We start from the raw sequence: 19158 nt of genomic DNA on the forward strand, positions 1-19158 counted from the left end.
ACCTAAATGAAAATCACAATGAGGGCAAATGACAAATGGAAAATTGTAACTAAGAAGTTTTCATAATGCAATAATTGGCAGGGAAATCATTAAAACAGTAAGATCTATTTTGATACACAGTAGCAACTATAATATCTTGCTAACTTATAGTCCAAAAGGTCTGAAGTTAGAACAAGAAGATTATCACTGGAAAGATGAAGCTTTTCAGTTTCTCAAACAAAATACTTTATTAGCACTTTTAAAATTAATGACTGTCTAAATAAATATACTTACTTACATTTTTGAACAGTTGCTCAGCAAGTTCTCTGACATGCTTTATTATCTTCAGTGGGTTATTTTCTTCAACTTTAATTCGCTCTACTTCAAAAGCTACCAGCTTGAAAAAAGAATGAAATGGCAAAACATCAATTCTAAGATATGCTGAATTAGAAAACTGTGTGATAATTTCATACAATTAGCAAACCAAGAAGCATCCAAAATATACACTATTACTAAAATAATATTTTAGATTTTTGCTGGGCTTCACCTCTATTCTAGTTGCATGGAGTCTATCCAGTCATTGGATAGTTCAGTTGTCTCTCCCCTGATGATTTAGGGCCCTATTTCCTCTGGGAAAAGTCATTTCTAGAACTCAGAGACCCTTTCATTCTCCAGGCCTCACTTAGACATTTCTCACTTTGAGAAGTGTGGGTGGTCAGAAAGTCACCAAACATGTCCCTAACTCACAAAATATGAACCAAATGTTCAAGTCAGGTCACTCAGATGCTGGTTCCAGCTCTGCTGATAGTGAAATTTAGAAAAAGTCACTAAAACTCCGAAACTCCAGTTTCTTCATCTCTAACGTAAGATGGAGGAACAAGACGATCTTTAGGCTCCTTCCAGTTCTCAAATTATATAAACTCTAATCCATGTCCCTACTAAATAACTGGCTGGGAGAACTGGGAGAGTGTGTATAATTGGAGTAGAGAGAAGAGTACTGACAGGAAAAAATGTGTGAGGAGGAGTGGGTAGATGGATGAATTTTTAAAAAAGGGTATAAGATATTTTCTTCTAGGAACTACTAGATTTACTGGAATAGACAAACATATAAAACCATGGCTTCACCTATTCTAGGCCAGGATTCAGAAAGACTGTCAAACCAGGGCAAACACTTTTCCTTCTAACAGGCCTATTTGATGGAGTGTGGGGATAAGCTGCTTCTCAAAGCTCCATAATCCTTTGTGTGGTAGGCTGCCCAAGCTAAATGGGAACAAGGATTCCTTTCCCAGAAGCACACAACACTTTCCTACAAAAGCACACTCTAATGCAAACCAACTAAGCGGCCAAAGATGATAGACAAGAAATTACTTAGGTCTGATGTCTCATTGCTTTTAGGCACTTGACAAGTATACATATGAACTGGTTTTCAAGTAATATCAACAAGATGCCAAAAATCATCACTGCTGGCAGAACCTAGAACAAGATGAACACTAAGAGACGCAATAGGAATCTTGGACAAGGTCCTTGCCTTATCATTGTTTTTAATCTAAAGGATATATGTATCTTATGTCTATAAAAGCACATAATCTTACACAAACATGTAAATTGACCATACCTCTGCTACGCCCACAGCCAATTAGAGTAAGTATGCAAATAAGAAGGCCAAAGATGGCAGCCGCCCAGCTGCTCCAGGCGCGCAGTGGCCAGGCAGGGCAGGGCGCCTGCTATGAGAGGGAGGGCAGGGGGGAAGGGGTCTACAGGAGCGGAGTGCCGCAGTGAAGACAAGACTGCAGACTCCGGAGTCTGCAGCGAAGATGAAGATGGCAGACTCTAGCCGGAATCTGCCGCAAAGATGAAGACAGGAGTCTGCAGCAAAGATGGCAGACTCCAGCTGGAGTCTGCAGTAAAGATGAAGATGGCAGACTCTGGCCGGAGTCTGCAGTGAAGCAGCAAAGATGAACTGGCCGGAGTCTGCTGCAGCAAAGACGAAGATGGCAGACTCTGGCTGGAGTGAAGGCCTGGGTCCCAGGTGCCTGAGGAAAACTGGTGCTGGAAGCCAAGGGAAGGAAGGCCTATTGCATGAATCTCTTCATGCAACCGGCTTCTAGTAAAAGATAAGCTGCCAGATGAAGTTAGAGATACAAAATAAAGCTCAATGCAGACGAGTAGACCTCCAATGTACTCTAGGGAGGTGGTGAGATAAGAGCAAAGTATGAAGAATAGACAGTCATGGTCAGACTGAAAGGTAGAGGGAGGGCACTCCAGGCAAGGGAAGGACGTACAAAAATAGTCAGAGGCTGTAGCAAGCAAGTTTTTTTAAAGTAATTAATATGAATTATTAGTTGTGACGAAACTGCCAGAGGAGAGAATTTGGATAGAAAAGAAAGGGGGTATATAAACAAATATTACTATTCAAAATGCTTCAGAGACTAATAAAATGGAAGAGCTAGAAAAGAGTATGAAGAGCATCTAATTTAACCCCAAAAACATTATGTCTCAATTACTGAGGATCTAAAGGTCGATATCTATACTAATAAAAGGGTAATATGCTAATTAGACTGGGTCAACCGGTTGTCTGGTCCTTCTTCTGGACAAAGCCACGGTGGCAGGGGCCGAGGCAGAGGCGGTTAGGGGTGATCAGGCCAGCAGGAGAAGGCAGACAGGCAGAGTGGTTACAGGTGATCAGGCAGGCAGGTGAGCGGTTAGAAGCCAGCGGTCCCAGATTGCAAGAGGGATGTTCAACTGCTGGTTTAGGCCCGATCCTGCAGAGGGGTCACGGATTGGAGAGGGTGCAGGCCAGGCTGAGGGATCCCCCCCCCCATGCACAATTTTCATGCAACAGGCCTCTAGTATGTTAATATTAGATAACCAGTGATGAATCGTATTTAATGTTGGTATTAGAACTGTAAAAAATAATTGTCCACCTCAGGGCAATTGCTCCTAAGTCCTCATATGATTTTTTCTACTATTAATTAAAGCATTTGGTGCAATTCTCCACAGTCAGAATTAAAACATGTGCCTCTTCTTTCAATCTCACCTGTGAATACTTAATTGTCTCTATATAATAAAAATAAAAGATCCTTTTCTGAACCAAGGATCTTAAGACTTTGAGTCCTACCTTCTCTACATAAAATAAAACCAGCAACTCCAAAATATGATCACTATTACTATTCTCCACTATCTTGGGTGCTAGGAGTGTTTTCTTTTACAGACTTCAAGGAACTTTACATTTATTGGTTCAAATACAGTGCTCTTTCAGAAACAGAAATTGGAATAACATTCCTCATTCTATCCACCAGAATGGGCTTCTATGAAAATAGTTAAATGGTAAATGGAAAGATGCATTAAAATAAGAGAAATCACAACAAACACAAAATAGCATCCTTATTTTAACTCTTATTTGTTCTAACTTTCCCTTTCTAAGGCCAATTCCTTGATGATAGAAACTTAAATCTGTCTTTTATATATTTAATATCTCCCAAGGGAGCTATCGTAGATATCAGTAAGAATGCTACTAAGCTAAATTATGTCTCTAGGACACTGATAGACAATATATAACTGCTTAAAGTCACACATCTACTCATTAAACTTTGACTTTTTCTCTATGAAACCAATAAAGGAATTGTGTTATTGCCTTTAAAAATAAATGTTCTACTTACACAATCACTGTCAATTTTTTCAAGAAGATTTTAATCAACAATTTAAAATTAAGTTGTTCAAGATTTTATGTATGTCTGAGATATCCTATAGTTATATTTTTTATAATTGTATTTTCACATTTTAAATACCAAGATCTGATAAGCATAATAGTAATAATATTTGGATTATTTGATATTTAATGTATAACATAGTTATAATTTTGATTAAAAGTTTAAAATACTATTTCTCTACTTTGTACCAGCCTAATTTTGTCTGTAAATAATGTATTCATTTGATAAAAACTATACCTCGTCAAAGAGATCACAGGATCTATAGGGAGGGCCTCTTTCTGAAACAAAACCTGCAAATGCCATTCCATTGAGAACTTTAGTGAGGAAATCATTTTCAATCAAACCACGCTGCCCCAAGAAAGCTGTCTGTAAAGAAAGAAAACGTGAAATGAATAATTTATCACTCAGTAATGAATGGATGCTCAAAACAAAATAAATCTATCTATACATATAAAAGCCTAAGCAACCATCAACTGTTCGACGGGTTGACCGTTCGCCCGGTAGCTATGACGTACAATGACCACCAGGGGGCAGACGCTCTGACCAGTAGAGGAGGGAGCTTGATTTCTCGTGGAATTGGTCGTGGGTAAGGTTGCTGCTGGGGCAGTGTCGGCCCCCAATCTGCTTCACCGGTAACCCTGACCCAGAGAGGAGGGAGCCCGATTCCTTGCAGAATCGGCTGTGGGTTAGGTTGCTGCTGGGGGGCGGGAGGGAAGAGATTAACCAAAGATCTTATATAAATACTAGAGGTCCAGTGCACGGATTCATGCACTAGTGGGGTCCCTCAGCCTGGCCTGTGGGGATCAGGCCGAAACCGGCCTGGTGCATGGATTCGTGCACTGGTGGGGTCCCTTAACCTGGCCTGTCGGAATCAGGCCAAAACTGGCTCTCTGACATCCCCCAAGAGGTTCCGGACTGCGAGAGGGTGCAGGCTAGGCCCAGGGACCCCACAAATCCATGCACCAGGGGTCTAGTAGAAAGATAAAGCTTGAATAAGTGTCTTCATGCAAAAATGTGTTACTATAAATTACACTTCTCTTAAAAAGGTTTTTGATACCTGAGATACTACAGGTATTGGAAAGAATAAAAATGAATCTGTCTGCAAAAAAGCAGGAGGAGAAATAGAAAACTGATACTCAATTTTAAAAGAAAACCAATTTAAAGTTAACATTATACTCTGAATGAAAACATGGTAGTTCTATAGTATTATTAAAAATTATCAATACAGTTAATAGATGATGTGTTGTAAAATTGTGCACCTGAATAGATTTTACTTTGTACTAGCCTAATTTTGTCTGTAAATAATGCATTCATTTGATAAAAAGTGTACCTCATCAAAGAAGTATCACTCCAATAAATTCAATAAAAAGGAAAAAAATCATCACATAACCACACAAAGCAGATATTTTAAATAACCCCATTTGACATATTAAGGGGAAAATACATGGTCAGAAAAGGACAACCAAGTTGTTTTATTTAACTGGAGTCTACATTTTGGATAGATTCCATATAGTTCTGTAACCTACCTTGTGAAAATGTATCACTGGTTCTGCATGAATTCTTATAAGCTGTAGGCACGATCTATATCCTTGGAAAAGTTGTGCAAATAATCTAAGAAAAACTGCACGTACTTCTTTATCCTGAAAATATAAGAAGAAACATGTCAGGTAATTGAATTTCTTAAAAAATAAAATGAATTATCACAAAATCAAAAAGTTGTAAAGAAGTTGAGGGATTATTAAATAAATCTGTATGTCTGTGCTTCCTACACATCAGTCTCATTTGTGGCAATCCTGAGTGATCGGCATCTAGTCTGTTTTACTGTTGGCGCATAGGCTGTTCAATAGTTCTTTTTAAAATTGAACCAAACAAAACTTGCTTCAATTTTACTATCAGAAAAAACACAAGTCACAGTCTCCCCTTTCACCATGCTAAAGAAGGGCCTATTTCCCAAGTCATTTGCTTTTTATAGCCAATAAAAGAATATCACAAATACAAAGAAAAAAAATCAAACAGACTTTTTAAAGCTTATAAAATTCTTCCAAAATTTATCCAACTTATAAAAATGTATTCTCATATTAATAAGGTCTGACTTCAACTCTGTTTTAGTAATTCAGGCTTTTATATAAATCATAGTTTTAGAATTGGGAGAAAACTTACAGATTTATTTAGTCAACCCTTATTTAATTAACTAGAGGCCCAGTGCATGAAATTCATGCACAGGGGTTATGTCCCTCAGCCCAGCCTGCACCCTCTCCAATCTGGGACCCCTCGAGGGATGTACGACTGCCTGTTTAATCCTGATCACGGTAGGATCAGGCCTAAACGGGCAACCGGACATCCCTCTCACAATCCAGGACAGCTGGCTCCCAACTGCTCGCCTGCCTGCCTTCCTGATTACCACTAACCGCTTCTGCCTGCCAGCCTGATCACCCGCTAAGCACTCCCCTGCCAACCTGATTGATGCCTAACTGCTCCCCTGCCAGCCTGATTGCCCCTAACTGCCCTCCCCTGCAGGCCTGGTCACCCCTAACTTCCCTCCCCTGCAGGCCTGGTCCCCCCTAACTGCTCTCCCCTGTAGGCTTGGGTCCCCCCCAACTACCCTTCCCTGCAGGCCCGGATGCCCCCAACTTTCCTCCTCTGCCAGCCTGGTCACCCCTAACTGCCCTCCCCTGCAGGCTTGATCACCCACAACTGCCCTTCCTTGCAGGCCTGGTCCCTCCCAATTGCCCTCCCCTGCTGGCCTGATCGCGCACAACTGCCCTCCCCTACAGGCCTGATCCCTCCCAACTGCCCTCCCCTGCTGGCCATCTTGTGGCAGCCATCTTGTGTCCACATGGGGCAGCCATCTTCGACCACATGGGGCAGCCATCTTGTGTGTTGGAATGATGGTCAATTTGCATATTACTCTTTTATTAGATAGGACAGAGGCCTGGTGCACGGGTGGGGGCCAGTTGGTTTGCCCTGAAGGGTGTCCCGGATCAGGGTGGGGGTTCCCTTGGGGCATGGGGCAGCCTGGGCGAGGGGCCTGGGATAAATTTATATTTATATAATAAATGGCCACGCCCCCCGGTGACCCAAGTGGAGGCCCTGGGATTTATTTATCTTCTATAATTGAAACTTTGTAGCCTTGAGCAGAAGCCTGGGCCGGCCAGGGTGTGCAGGAAGCTTGGCTTCCTCCATTGCAGGGGAAACCCAAGCCTCCTGCTTGCTCCGTGGCCACAGCCATCTTGGTTGGGTTAATTTGCATACTCGCTCCTGATTGGCTGGTGGGCGTGGCTTGTGGGTATAGCGGAGGTACAGACAATTTGTCTATTACTGTTTTATTAGATAGGAGGATGAGGAAACAGTCAAGAATGCTTAATGAAATCGTCAAAGGTGTCCAGCTCTATGAAGCTCCTGATTGGCCACAAAGCTCATCTCTAAGAAATGCACTGACCAAAACTAAAAAGGGATCTCTGTTACATACTCACCCTTTTATGGCTTCTAGTTGGAACTATTTTCATCTACTCACTCCTCAAACTTGATTCTCTTCTATTATCAACAATACTGTTTCCATTTTTTGTAAGCTTCCCTCTCCCCACTTTTTTTATCCTTGCCTGACCTTTTTGATTTGCTGCTTCACACAATTTTCCAGGCTATAGTCTAGGTTCTGATTTTTTGTCTGCTAATTATTATGCTTCCTCAGGACAAGAGTTTTAGCCCTTCTCCCCACTGGTCAGTGTGCTGCCCTGTGATTCCTTCTTGAGCAGGTCATGAGGTGAGTCAGTAGCAATTCTCTTGATTTCTAATTTGGTGTACTGTTTACTAGGCTGTCCACCTAACTCTCATTTTTACTAGGTTGTCCATGTAATTCAGCTTCCTTAACAACTGTACAAATAAAAGTACAGTTCTCTTTAAAAGCATAAAACTTAAATCTTAAATTTCTTACCAGCATTTTTGAGTGGGATAAAGCTGTTCGTGGAGGGGGAAAAGCATGATCTGCCACTTCCAAATCTGGGTGTAGAATCTAAAGCAAAGAAGTTTTGTTATACAGAAGATCTTAATATCAATAAAACCTATTATTTAATCTACTTGGAGCATTATATGAAAAAGTGTCAGTATATGAATTACAATATATTTTTTCCATGAACTACAATGCAATTAGCCGAGGCAGTTCTGTATATATTATTGTGAAATAATCTCCAAGAGAAAATATTTAATGAAAAACCATGTTCTAGAAAAATTCACATATGTAAGTCTATATATGTACATGCATTGATGTACATATAAATGAAAATGCAAAGTTCTGAAAGAATATACACTAAGCTATAAAACAGTAGTTACCTCTGGGAAGGGAATGGTCTAGCGCAGAGCTATTTCTCTATATAGTTGAAAATTTTAAACAAGCATTTATTTTTATGTTTCTTAGTATAATTAAAAATTAATTAATTAATGGAAATATTGAGGAGAATATGAAGGCTTTAGTTCTAGTAATGGCTTAAAATGTAGAATTTCTAAGTTTCAATTTTCTGATGATGGATCAATGGGCACCTAAAAATGTTGTCAGTAAAATAAAATACTGTGCTTTTACAAATCAAATAAGGTAAAATAACTACAAAAAGTTAAATTCATTCCAATGAGAAACATCCAGGCCACATGTTTCTTAAAACTTCACTACACAGAATGCTGGACATTTAATCTGTCTATAAGTAACATCTTCTTGTAGTAACTTGAGAACATTGACAAAACAACATCCTACTGTTTTGCATGTAGCACACCTATCATAGAGGAATGAGATGTCAATAGGACGTTAGAGGAGAAGAAAAAAGTGCTGGCTTCTAACAGGAGTTTAAGGGAATCAGTGACTTCAAGGCAGAGTCTAGTCTTGTTTTCACACGTGTGTTTCCAATACCTATGACATTATTCAGTACTAAGTAAATACGCTGAGTGAAAAAATGAATGTACAACAAATATTCAGTTAGGATTCAAAGTATATTCTTTAGATAATATTTAGTAAAGACTCCTAAATACTCCATGAGACTATATTTATGTTTTAAGACCTTTTTAAAAAGTAATTACACTGCTCATGATATTTAATTATAACTATCTTAGTTTAGATTTAAATCAAGAGAAAATTGCTATTTAAAAATGGCCTACCAAAGAAAGAGCTGCTTGAGTCTGATGTAGAAGTGGTTCCGGGAGGGACGAGAGGTGAATACATTCAGGAATTTTAATAGTTCCTCCATCCAAATCTGCTATGATTACATCTAACTAAAGGAGATAAAAATTAATATAATTAATACAATATATTTGTTGTTGAGCAAATTAATTTGACCGTCACTAATTCAAAATGAGAAGAACCAGGTGTGGAAGAGCTTCTTCTTCTTCTCTCTCTTTTTTTTTTTTTTTGGTTAATCCTCACCCAAGGATATTTAATCTATTGATTTCTAGAGAGAGTGGAAGGGGGGAGGGGGAGAGAGAGAGAGAGAGTGAGAGAGAGAGAGAGAGAGAGAGAGAAAGAATCATAGATGTGAGAGAGACACATCAATTGGTTGCCTCCCACACTGGGGCCCAGGATTGACTGGCAATCCAGGTACGTGCCCCTGACCAGGAATTGAACCCGAGACCCTTTGGTGCGCAGTCTGACACTCCACCACTGAGCCACACCGGCCAGGGCTGGAAAGCCTCTTGATTGTCCATAGTAATAGAACGCTGGGTTCATGGCTTCTGAGCTTCTATCTAGAGTAGTCCCCCCTTATCTATGATTATGCTTTCTGTGGTCTCAGCTACATTCAGTCAAGTGGTCTGGGAAAATTCCAGAAATAAACAATTCATAAGTTTTAAATGCATGCCATTATGAACAGTGTATTGAAATCTTGGGCCAGCCCACTGTCCTGCCAGGGACGTGAATCATCCCTTTGTGTAGCAGTATCCACACTGTATATGCTACCCACCCACTTGTCACTTAGATCAGCGATTTTCAATTGGTGTGCTGAAAGAGGCACACTGGTATGCCACAAGAATTTTTTTTATTTTTCTTATTTTTTATTATGTATTTTTTTATTAAGGTATTACAAATGTGTCCTTATCCCCCCATTGTCCCCTCATCCCCCAGTCCTGCCCTCACCCTCACCCCCTGATGTCTGCGTCCATCGCTTATGCTTATATGCATGCATACAAGTCCTTTGGTTATGCCACAAGAAAACATGCAATACCTGACTATTTAGACAGTGGCACTGACCTAATTTCCCTTAGATTTAAAAAAAAAAAAAAAACAAACGGCAACAGTTAACACAACAATAGCCATCTGGTGTGAATGAATCAAAATTATATCTATTTTTTTGTCAGATCGGCAAAAAATATATTTTTTGGTGTGCTGCAGAATTTTAATAATTAGTTTATGTGTACCATGAGATGAAAAAGGTTGAAAATCACTGATATAGACTATGGCAGTATTGCAGTGCGTGTTGTCACGTAGCCTTATTTTACCTAACAATGATCCCAAAGTGCAAGTGTAGTTATACTGGCAATTTCGATATGCCAAAGAGAAGCTGTAAAGTGCTTCCTTTAAGTGGAGAGCTATGTTATGTATAAGAAAAGAGATAATATATATAAAGTTCAGGACTACCTATGGCTTCAGGCATCCATTTTGGGTCTTTTAATGTATCTCTTATGGATAAGGGGGAATTACCATATTTCCCAGCTTCCTTTGACATTAGTTGTGATAAGTGACTAAATCTCTGCCAATGAAAAGTGAAAACCAATGTGTATACTTTCAAGTACTCAAAATAGAGGAGACCTGAGGCTCTCTTTCCTCTTTCCATAGCTGAAGCTATGAATTAGCAGCAACCCAACCCTGAACGCTCAGATGATGACAATACATGAGAGGATTCTGGTGGAGGGACAAGCAGGAAATAAGCTTGAACTTTCAATGATATCATGGAGCAAACTGGGCTGGTATAAGGAACACCTCTAAGGATCGCTGCATGAGTGTTAAATAAAATTCCATTTGTCTGGGCCATTGCATTTCGGATGCTTTATTATAGCAGTGTAGCCATAACCTAAATAACACAGTAATCATTACATGAGTTAACAATCAAAACTATTATTATATATCAAAATGGTACTGTTTAGGTGCTCAAGAAAGAAAATGACTTTTAGCATTTTACAAGTTTATTTACAAATAACTTACATACAAATGTAAGAGAAACTCGCCAAGATTGCTGAAGTTATTATTTACAGGATTAAAATTCATTGATTACAGGATTAAAATTCATTCTAATGTATTCCTCAAAAAATTTAAAAATTTACTTTTGGCAACACTTGGTTTGTCCTACCTCCAGAGAAAAAAAAAATTACTGGAAAAATTTACCTATAAGCTAGATGGATATACTTCTAACTAGAGGCCAACTGCATGAAGATTTGTGCGATAGGCCTTCCTTCCCCTGGCTGCCGGTATCGGTTTTCCTCCAGCACCCGGGACCCAGGCCTTCGCTCTGGCCGCTGCCTCTGTCTTCGCTCCAGCTGAAGCGCCGCTCCTGTAGCTCCCTCCGCCTCCCCACACTCCCCCTTACAGCAGGCATCCCGCCCCGCCCCACCTGGAAGCTCAGTGCCTGGATACCTGCTGCCCAGAGGCTCGGAGCAGCTGGGGGGCGGGGCCACCTCCATCTTTGTCGGGTTAATTTGCATATTCACTCCTAGTTGGCTGGTGGGCATCACGAAGTGATGGTCCATTTGTATATTTCTCTTTTATTAGTGTAGATTAGTACTAACTAGGCTTTACTGGATGTTTATTGATTTATACATATTTTATACCAGGGGTGGGCAAACTTTTTGACTCGAGGGCCACAATGGGTTCTTAAACTGGACCGGAGGGCCGGAATGAAAGCATGGATGGAGTGTTTGTGTGAACTAATATAAATTCAAAGTAAAGGAGCGGAGGGGAGAGCAAGAGAACCCTCCGCTCTTTCGGCTCCGCGGGCCGGATAGAACAGCCGAACGGGCCGGATTCGGCCCGCGGGCCGTAGTTTGCCCATGGCTGTTTTATACAGTGATATCAAAATTAAAAAGGAACTAGATAGATACCAACATATAAGGTTAGGCAGAATGATTAATATATGAATGAAGGTCCTGTTTATAATTACAATGTTGAATAGTTTTTTGTCAGTTTAAATGACACCTACAATTTGATTACAATTGTAATCCTATATAATAAAAGGGTAATATGCAAATGGACTGAACTGCAGAATGACCGGTCGCTATGACACGCACTGACCACCAGGGGGAAGATGCTCAATGCCTCTGCAGCAGTACTAAGCTGTCAGTCGACATCCCCTGAGGGCTCCAGGACTGTGAAGGGGCACAGGCTGGGCTGAGGGGCTCCCCCAACCCCCCAGTGCATGAATGTCATGCACTGGGCCTCATGTATAAGTACCAACAGAGTTTACCTCTTTGCATTTAAAACTAAAAATAATAGAAATATAAACTCATAAAGATCTGTGGATCATAGATGACATATAGCCCAACTTTTCAGGAAAGAAGTATTCTTAATCTTCCTGAAAAGTGTCATGCAATCTGTTCCTTAAACTCTATTTACAGTGCTTGAGAATACACTCCTCACATAAGGAAACCCAGTCATTGTCATTGGACAGCTCTAATGGTTAAAAATTCTCATATTGAACAGAAGTTTACTATAGCCACTTATTCTATTTCAGCCTTTTAGAGCTATAAAAAATAAGCATTATCCTTCTTTCCCATTACAGCCACTTAAATATTTATCATTAGTTATCAAATAGTATCAGGTTATTATTACCCAAGATTTCCTTAGGATTTCACAGGATATATTTTCTTTTTTCTTTTTCTTTTTTTCCTAAATATATTTTTATTGATTTCAGAGAGGAAGGGAGAGGGAGAGAACATCAATGATGAGAGAGAATCATTGATCAGCTGCCTGCTGCACGTCCCACACTGGGGAATCGAGCCGGCAACCCCCAGCATGTGCCCTGACCAGGAATTGAACCATGACCTCCTGGTTCATAGGTCAATGCTCAACCACTGAGCCACGCTGGCTGGACTCACAGGATATATTTTCTAAACTCTTGAGAATCCTGGATATCCTTCTCTGAAGCATGTTATTTTGTTACAGTCCCTCATAAAATGCAGTAGAGAGAACTAAACACGTTATTCCAGAATTAGCTTAGATGTAGAGCAGTGATTTCCAACCCTTTTCATCTCATGGTACACATAAAATAATTACTAAGATTCTGTGGCATACCAAAACATATTTTTGCCAATTTGACAAAAAAATAGATATAATTTTGATTCATTCACACTGGACGGCTATTATTGTGTTGGCTGTTTTCATTTTTTTATTTGACAACTAGAGACCCAGTGCATGAATTCATGCATGGGTGGGGTCCGGCCAGCCGGCCCCAATCGGGGTGAATTGGGACTGGCCAGCCCCAATCGGGGCGAATCGGGGCCAGGGCTGTCAGGAGGAGGTGACAGCAGGACGTTGGCTGGCCAGCCTGCCCCGATGGGGGCCCAACAGGGCTGGGCCGGCTGGGGGGAGGGGCCGCAGGTGATTGGCCGACGGGCTCTGCCCCCAATTGGGGTAGAGGGGGCCAATTGGGGGCCAGCAGCCTGGGTGGTTGGACAGCCTGCACTGCCCCTGATCAGAGTGGGGGGGGCCAATCGGGGGTGAAGCTGGCGGGGGGGTGGGGCCATGGGCCAGCTGGGGGGAGGAGCTGCAGGTGGTTGGGGGCAGGGCCAGCCAGGGGGAGGGGTTGCGGGCTGATCGACGTGGTGGGGGCCCATCTGGGGCAGGGCCGGCCGGGGGAAGGGGCTGTGGGAGGTTGGCCGGCTGGCCTCACCCCCCCATCGGACCAGTTTGCTGGCCACAGTCAGCGTCATAGCGACTAGTCGTTCCGGTTGGTCAATGGCTTTTTATATACATAGATATATGGGAAAAGAGGTCAGTGTTCCTGATCAAACAGTCAGGTGTTGCATGTTTTAAAAACTGTTACAGCACACTGGTTAAAAATCATTGATGTGGAGTATTACTTTTCTTATTTGGTATTTCTTTCTATTCCTATGGCATAAAAAGTAGAATCATCTTTCTTCTCACCCAACGATACACTTCTTATTGGTTTTAGAGAGAGGGAGTGGGTCAGAGAGAGAGAGAGAGAGAAACATCAATGTGAGAAATTATATATCTTCTGCCTCCCCTATGTGCCCTGACCTGCAATTGAACCAGCCACCTTTCGGTATATGGGACAACGCTCCAACCAACTGAGCCACTCTGGCCAAGGCAAGAAATAGAATAATTTGGCAGGGCTCATACTGAACCTGCATTCCACTAAAATCTTTCACTCTTTTGCAAATAATTTTTGCTTTTTAGTTATCCACCATTCAGCATTAATACAGGCCTAGTTTCAAAATATGAATAAATTAAAGTACTCATTACAAAAGTATAAATAGAATGCTATATAGATTACTTTATCTTCCTTTCCCATAGACAGGATGAAGAATACAGAAAGATAAACTTAATATGCCAAAGGAGAGGGCATTAATGAATTCATTTTGTAAATCTCTCATATTTGCTATAGAAAAATTAATATGTTTAGGTTTTACAATGATGCTTTTCTTCCAGCCAATCTTTTCTGTAGGGAATGCAATAGAGCTGAAAATAGTAATAAGTTGAAATGTTATAAAACTCAAAGTAATAAGATAAACCTCTGGCCTCAATAACTGGCAATGTAAAGTTAAATACTTACAAGTTCATGGACATCAGTTTTAAAGATGGAATGTACTCCAATAATGAATGGTGTTGGCGAACTTAGAACTTCTAGTAGCTGAGCCGGGAGGATGGGAATATAAGGATAACTGGAAATAATGAAAATATCTGTGAGATATATTTGTTTTTCCATAATATAAACATTTTTCTTTCATCTTTATGCTATGAATTTTCACGATTATCTATGTTTTGAAATTATCAACAATATTTTCATGGTTATTAATACTTAATTTTCAAAAGGACAGACTTAAAAAAATCTTCATGTGAAAGATACAATCAGCTATAATAAAATCTAAGTAAGTGGAATCCAGGGCAGCGTCCTTATCCCTTACGCCTCCTAGACAAGCAGTCTCTTTGGGTGTTTAATCTGGCTTCAAAGCATTTATAACATCAGAGAGTAACACTGACTCCCTGATGGGCCCTCCCCATCAACACTGGTGATTTGTCTATATAAAACAATCATTCAAATTCCATTTTTCTATACTTGATTTTGCATTCAATAAGAGTGGTAAAGTACAAAAAGTAAGGTCTAGACTTATCTAAGGGTTAAGAAAAGTACATAGGTAAATTTTTAAAAAAAGTTTTAAAATAAAATCTGTAGTCTACTTTTTTTCTAGTTTGTATGAACTTACAAAGCTGCATGTATGACAATTACTAATGCATAATCACATATATATTTCTACCTACTTTTGTTCTCTTCCCTACTGTATTATTTGAAGCAAATCTAGATATCTTATCATTTATATACAAATACTTTAGTAGGGATCTAAAAAAGGTAAGAGTTCTTTTTTTAATAGAACAATAATACCAATATACCCCTAAAATTAATGATTCTTCAATATTAAAAAAATCACAGCACTAACTTAATTTTATCACCAAGAATATTCAAAGAGAAGTAAATGCTACTGATAATACTATTTAAATTAATTAATTTTTCACTAAATTAATCAACACTCAGTAATGGACAGCTTGCAAAAGTTCCAAATTCTAGGCTAGATTTCAATCAGAATCATGACTTTGTAAAATACAACCTTATAGTTCAAACTATTGTGCCATGATGTTTTGACTAATCATTAATAATTAATGCATAATTTGAGAATAATAAAGAACAAGTAAAAAAGCTCACCTATATTTAAGAGGAAACATTAAAGATTCCAGAGCTCTGCACGCATCACTGAGTCTCTGGAAACTTGCGGAATGGAAGAGAACCTTATTTTCTGTGAGGACTGCACAAAAGAGGCTGAGGACATTTTGAATTCCTGAAAAACACAAGAGTAAATGTTTACCAAATGCACTTAATTTTATATGTGTTGCCAACAAACACAGACTTAGAATGACATGGAATGAAAAAGCCAATATTTTTGAAATCTCTGAAGAAAAATATTTGGTTAAACTATAAATTCCATACAACTTATGGGATTTGTTTTCCCAAATTTTGTCTTTACTCTTCAAATCAGTTTAACACTAATTGAACATAGTTTGGAAACATACTATTACCTTCTTTTCAACTAAATCTCCAAGGTCTGTACTTAAATTCCTATTTTAGACACTGCCATTGCTCTAATAAAATTTTCCCTCTTCAAAGAGCATTTGTCTAATGTTAATATAACCACACAAGCTTTGCTGTTGAAATTTTCCTGGCATATCTTTTTCCATATTTTATTTTAATCTTTTACTTGTTTTTTATTTTTTTTTTATTTTAATCTACTTCTTGTAAATAGCATGTAGTTGAAATTTTTTAAAAGTCCAGTCTGACAATATATATAGTACCTTACTTTATATATTTATTTATTGTACCTCTTCCCCTCCCTCCCCTTTCTTTATAATTTCTGTTTATCCTGGATCTTCTTTTATCCCTTTACCAGTGTGGAATTCATAAGCTGGTTCCTTTATTATATTTTTGTGGCAACTCTAGAAAATACAGCATGCATACTTATCAAGTTCAAGTTAAATAGGTATATCATTTCTTAATTTCTCTATTATTATGAATCATCTTTTTTTATATCTGTTCAACCTTAATTACATGGACCCACTAAATCAAGAGACCCCATTAGTTTTCTCAAGGTAAAATACTTTCTGTATTTCCCTTAACCAATGTGACACATGCAGATTTCTTCTTGGCCCATTATTATATGCTATACTCTTTTGTTTTTAAATCCTCACCCAAGAATATTTTTCCATTGACTTTTAGAGAGAGTGGAAGAGAGAGGAAGACAGAAATATCGATGTGAGAGAAACACATTGATTGGTTGCCTCCTGCATGTGCCCTGACCAGGGAGGAGCCTGCAACCGAAGTACATGCCCTTGACTGGAATCAAACCCAGGTCCTTGGGCCAACACTCTATCCACTGAGCCAAACCTGCTAGGGCTGCCATATTCTTTTCTCATTTCCAACTTATCCCATATGATATATCTGAACTTATGAGTTCAACTTTTTAATCTTCTCTCATTTGGACTAATGTTAGAGTTTCATAACTGGTTTCCTTAATCCAGTCCTTATTAATTTCAAATCTATCCTCCAGACAGTTTTTAGCATCATGGATATCTATATATATAAAGAGCCAGGGTCCATAATGTCCAAAATGACCAAACGGATGACCAAACACCGTAAGTCAGTCCTGCAGTCAGTGCTGGGTCGCCGCGGAGACCCAGCACTGACTGCTCTCACTGCCGAGGGGACTGTGGATCAGGCCCAGAGAGGCAGGGTCTGATCCGCAGCCTCCATGGCAGCTGTTGATCAGCCCTTGCCTCTCTTTCTCTTCAGGGCTCACCAGCAACTCCAGGGGCTGCTGATCAGCCCCGCCTCTCTGATCAGGCCCGCAGATGCTGACTGGCATAGCAACTGATCAATCAGAAGCAAATCTGGGTGAACTGCAAGGAGCCAATGGCTGCCTAAGAGGTAGAGCTTTTGATGCTGACTGGCATAGAAACTGACCAATCAGAACCTAATCTGGGTGAACTGTGAAGGCAGAACCTCAGGTGGGGGCTGAGGAGGGGTTTTAAGGGAAATAGCATTTGGTGTTAGGTGTAAGAAAGCGGTTCAATTTTTTAATGACTGGCTTGGCAGTATAGTGCATATGGCTGGCTATCAGTCCAGATATAGGGATTATGTGTTTTTGTCTGCCAAGAGCATCTCCTCCTGCTGAAAAAGGGCCCCCCCCCCATTTAAGCAATCCTATCCTATATAATCTATCTATACTAATAAAAGGGTAATATGCTAATTAGACTGGGTTGACTGGCCATCTTCCAGACGTCCAACTTCCTTCCAGACAAAGCCATGGTGGTGGAGGCCAAGGCAGAGGCAGTTAGGAGTGATCAGGCCAGCAGGGGAGGGCAGTTGGGGGCGAGATCAGGCCGGCAGGGGAGGGCAGTAGGGGGCGAGATCAGGCTGGCAGTGGAGGGCAGCTGGGGGCAATCAGGCTGGCAGGGGAGGGCAGTTGGGGGCAATCAGGCAGGCAGGCAGAGAGGTTAGGGGCAATCAGGTAGGCAGGCAGAGGAGTTAGCGGCAATCAGGCAGAGGCAGTTAGGGGCAATCAGGCAGGCAGGCAGGTGAGCGGTTAGGAGCTAGCGGTCCCAGATTGCAAGAGGGATGTCCGACTGCCGGTTTAGGCCCGATCTCACATGCCTAAACCGGCAGTCAGATAGCCCCCAAGGGGTCCCCGATTGGAGAGGGTGCAGGCTGGGGTGAGGGAACCCCCCGCCCCATGCACAAATTTCGTGCACCAGGCCACTAGTAAATTATAAATCTTATTAAATTGCTTTCATCCCTTAAATCCTTCAATATTTTCCAGTGCTTTCGGGTAATGATTTTCAAAAGCATTCTGTTCCACAGAAGCAATTTAGTAATAGAAACTTTGCTCCAACATGTTTTATATATTAATCTTTCTGAGACTCAGTTGGTAAAATGAAGATAATATTAAAACCTATCCTATAAAATTGCTATAAAAAAGTAATGGGATAATGCCTGGTTCTCAGCATGGTACCATGGTAAATCATCAAGGCATGTTAGATGACAATATGGCTATTACAATTACTGTATTTGTTAACCTTTTTTAAAAATATATTTTATTGATTTTTTACAGAGAGGAAGGGAGAGGGATAGTTAGAAACATCAATGAGAGAGAAGCATCGATTAGCCGCCTCCTGCACACTCCCTGCTGGGGAAGTGCCCGCAACCAAGGTACATGCCCTTGACCAGAATCAAACCCGGGACCCTTCAGTCCGCAGGCTGACGCTCTATCCACTGAGCCAACCCGGTTAGGGCTGTATTTGTTAACTTTAATTTCTTTTGAAGTTAGGGTTCTGATGCTAAAAATGTTTGAAAACACCTAACCCACAAGATGAAGTCTGAGCTCTATGTCAAAATGCCTTCATGAACCTACATCCCCATCTTTCCAATTCTGTCGCCAACTCCCACACCAGTGTGATCAATATTGAACTGATCCAGCTCTCAGGATACTTCCTTCAGTTTGATATATCTGCTACTTTTGCCCATTTTCTTTCTGCCTGATGTCCCCTTCATTAAAATGTGAGCTCCTCAAAAAGCAGCTCTGGGCCTTATATACTGATATACCCCTCCTGCCAAGCACAACACTTGCTACAGGGAAGGCCCTCAAGAACATTTTGCTGAACTCACCACCTAAGTAGTGACATGAGTCACTATCAAAAGGTATTAAAACTTTCATTAAAAGA

General features: G+C 40.3%; 1 protein-coding gene across 8 annotated transcripts in view; it reads right to left on the minus strand.

Moving 5' to 3' along the window:
* The window catches only part of SBF2 (SET binding factor 2), a 399474-nt gene that overhangs the window by 168794 nt on the left and 211522 nt on the right, over window positions 1–19158 (minus strand). For all 8 annotated transcript variants that reach the window (XR_013958992.1, XM_080640377.1, XM_080640374.1 and 5 more), the window contains 7 exons: window positions 15593–15725; window positions 14447–14555; window positions 8829–8942; window positions 7621–7698; window positions 5216–5329; window positions 3927–4055; window positions 278–376 (listed from right to left, as the gene is read on the minus strand). Coding sequence is in view for 7 of the 8 variants with exons in the window: in XM_080640377.1 (XP_080496503.1) it covers window positions 278–376; window positions 3927–4055; window positions 5216–5329; window positions 7621–7698; window positions 8829–8942; window positions 14447–14555; window positions 15593–15725 (776 nt within the window). In the remaining variant the exon portion in view is untranslated. The remainder of the gene's footprint in view (window positions 1–277; window positions 377–3926; window positions 4056–5215; window positions 5330–7620; window positions 7699–8828; window positions 8943–14446; window positions 14556–15592; window positions 15726–19158) is intronic.

Source organism: Plecotus auritus (assembly GCF_963455305.1).
Source record: "Plecotus auritus genome assembly, chromosome: 9".
Classification (NCBI taxonomy): domain Eukaryota; kingdom Metazoa; phylum Chordata; class Mammalia; order Chiroptera; family Vespertilionidae; genus Plecotus; species Plecotus auritus.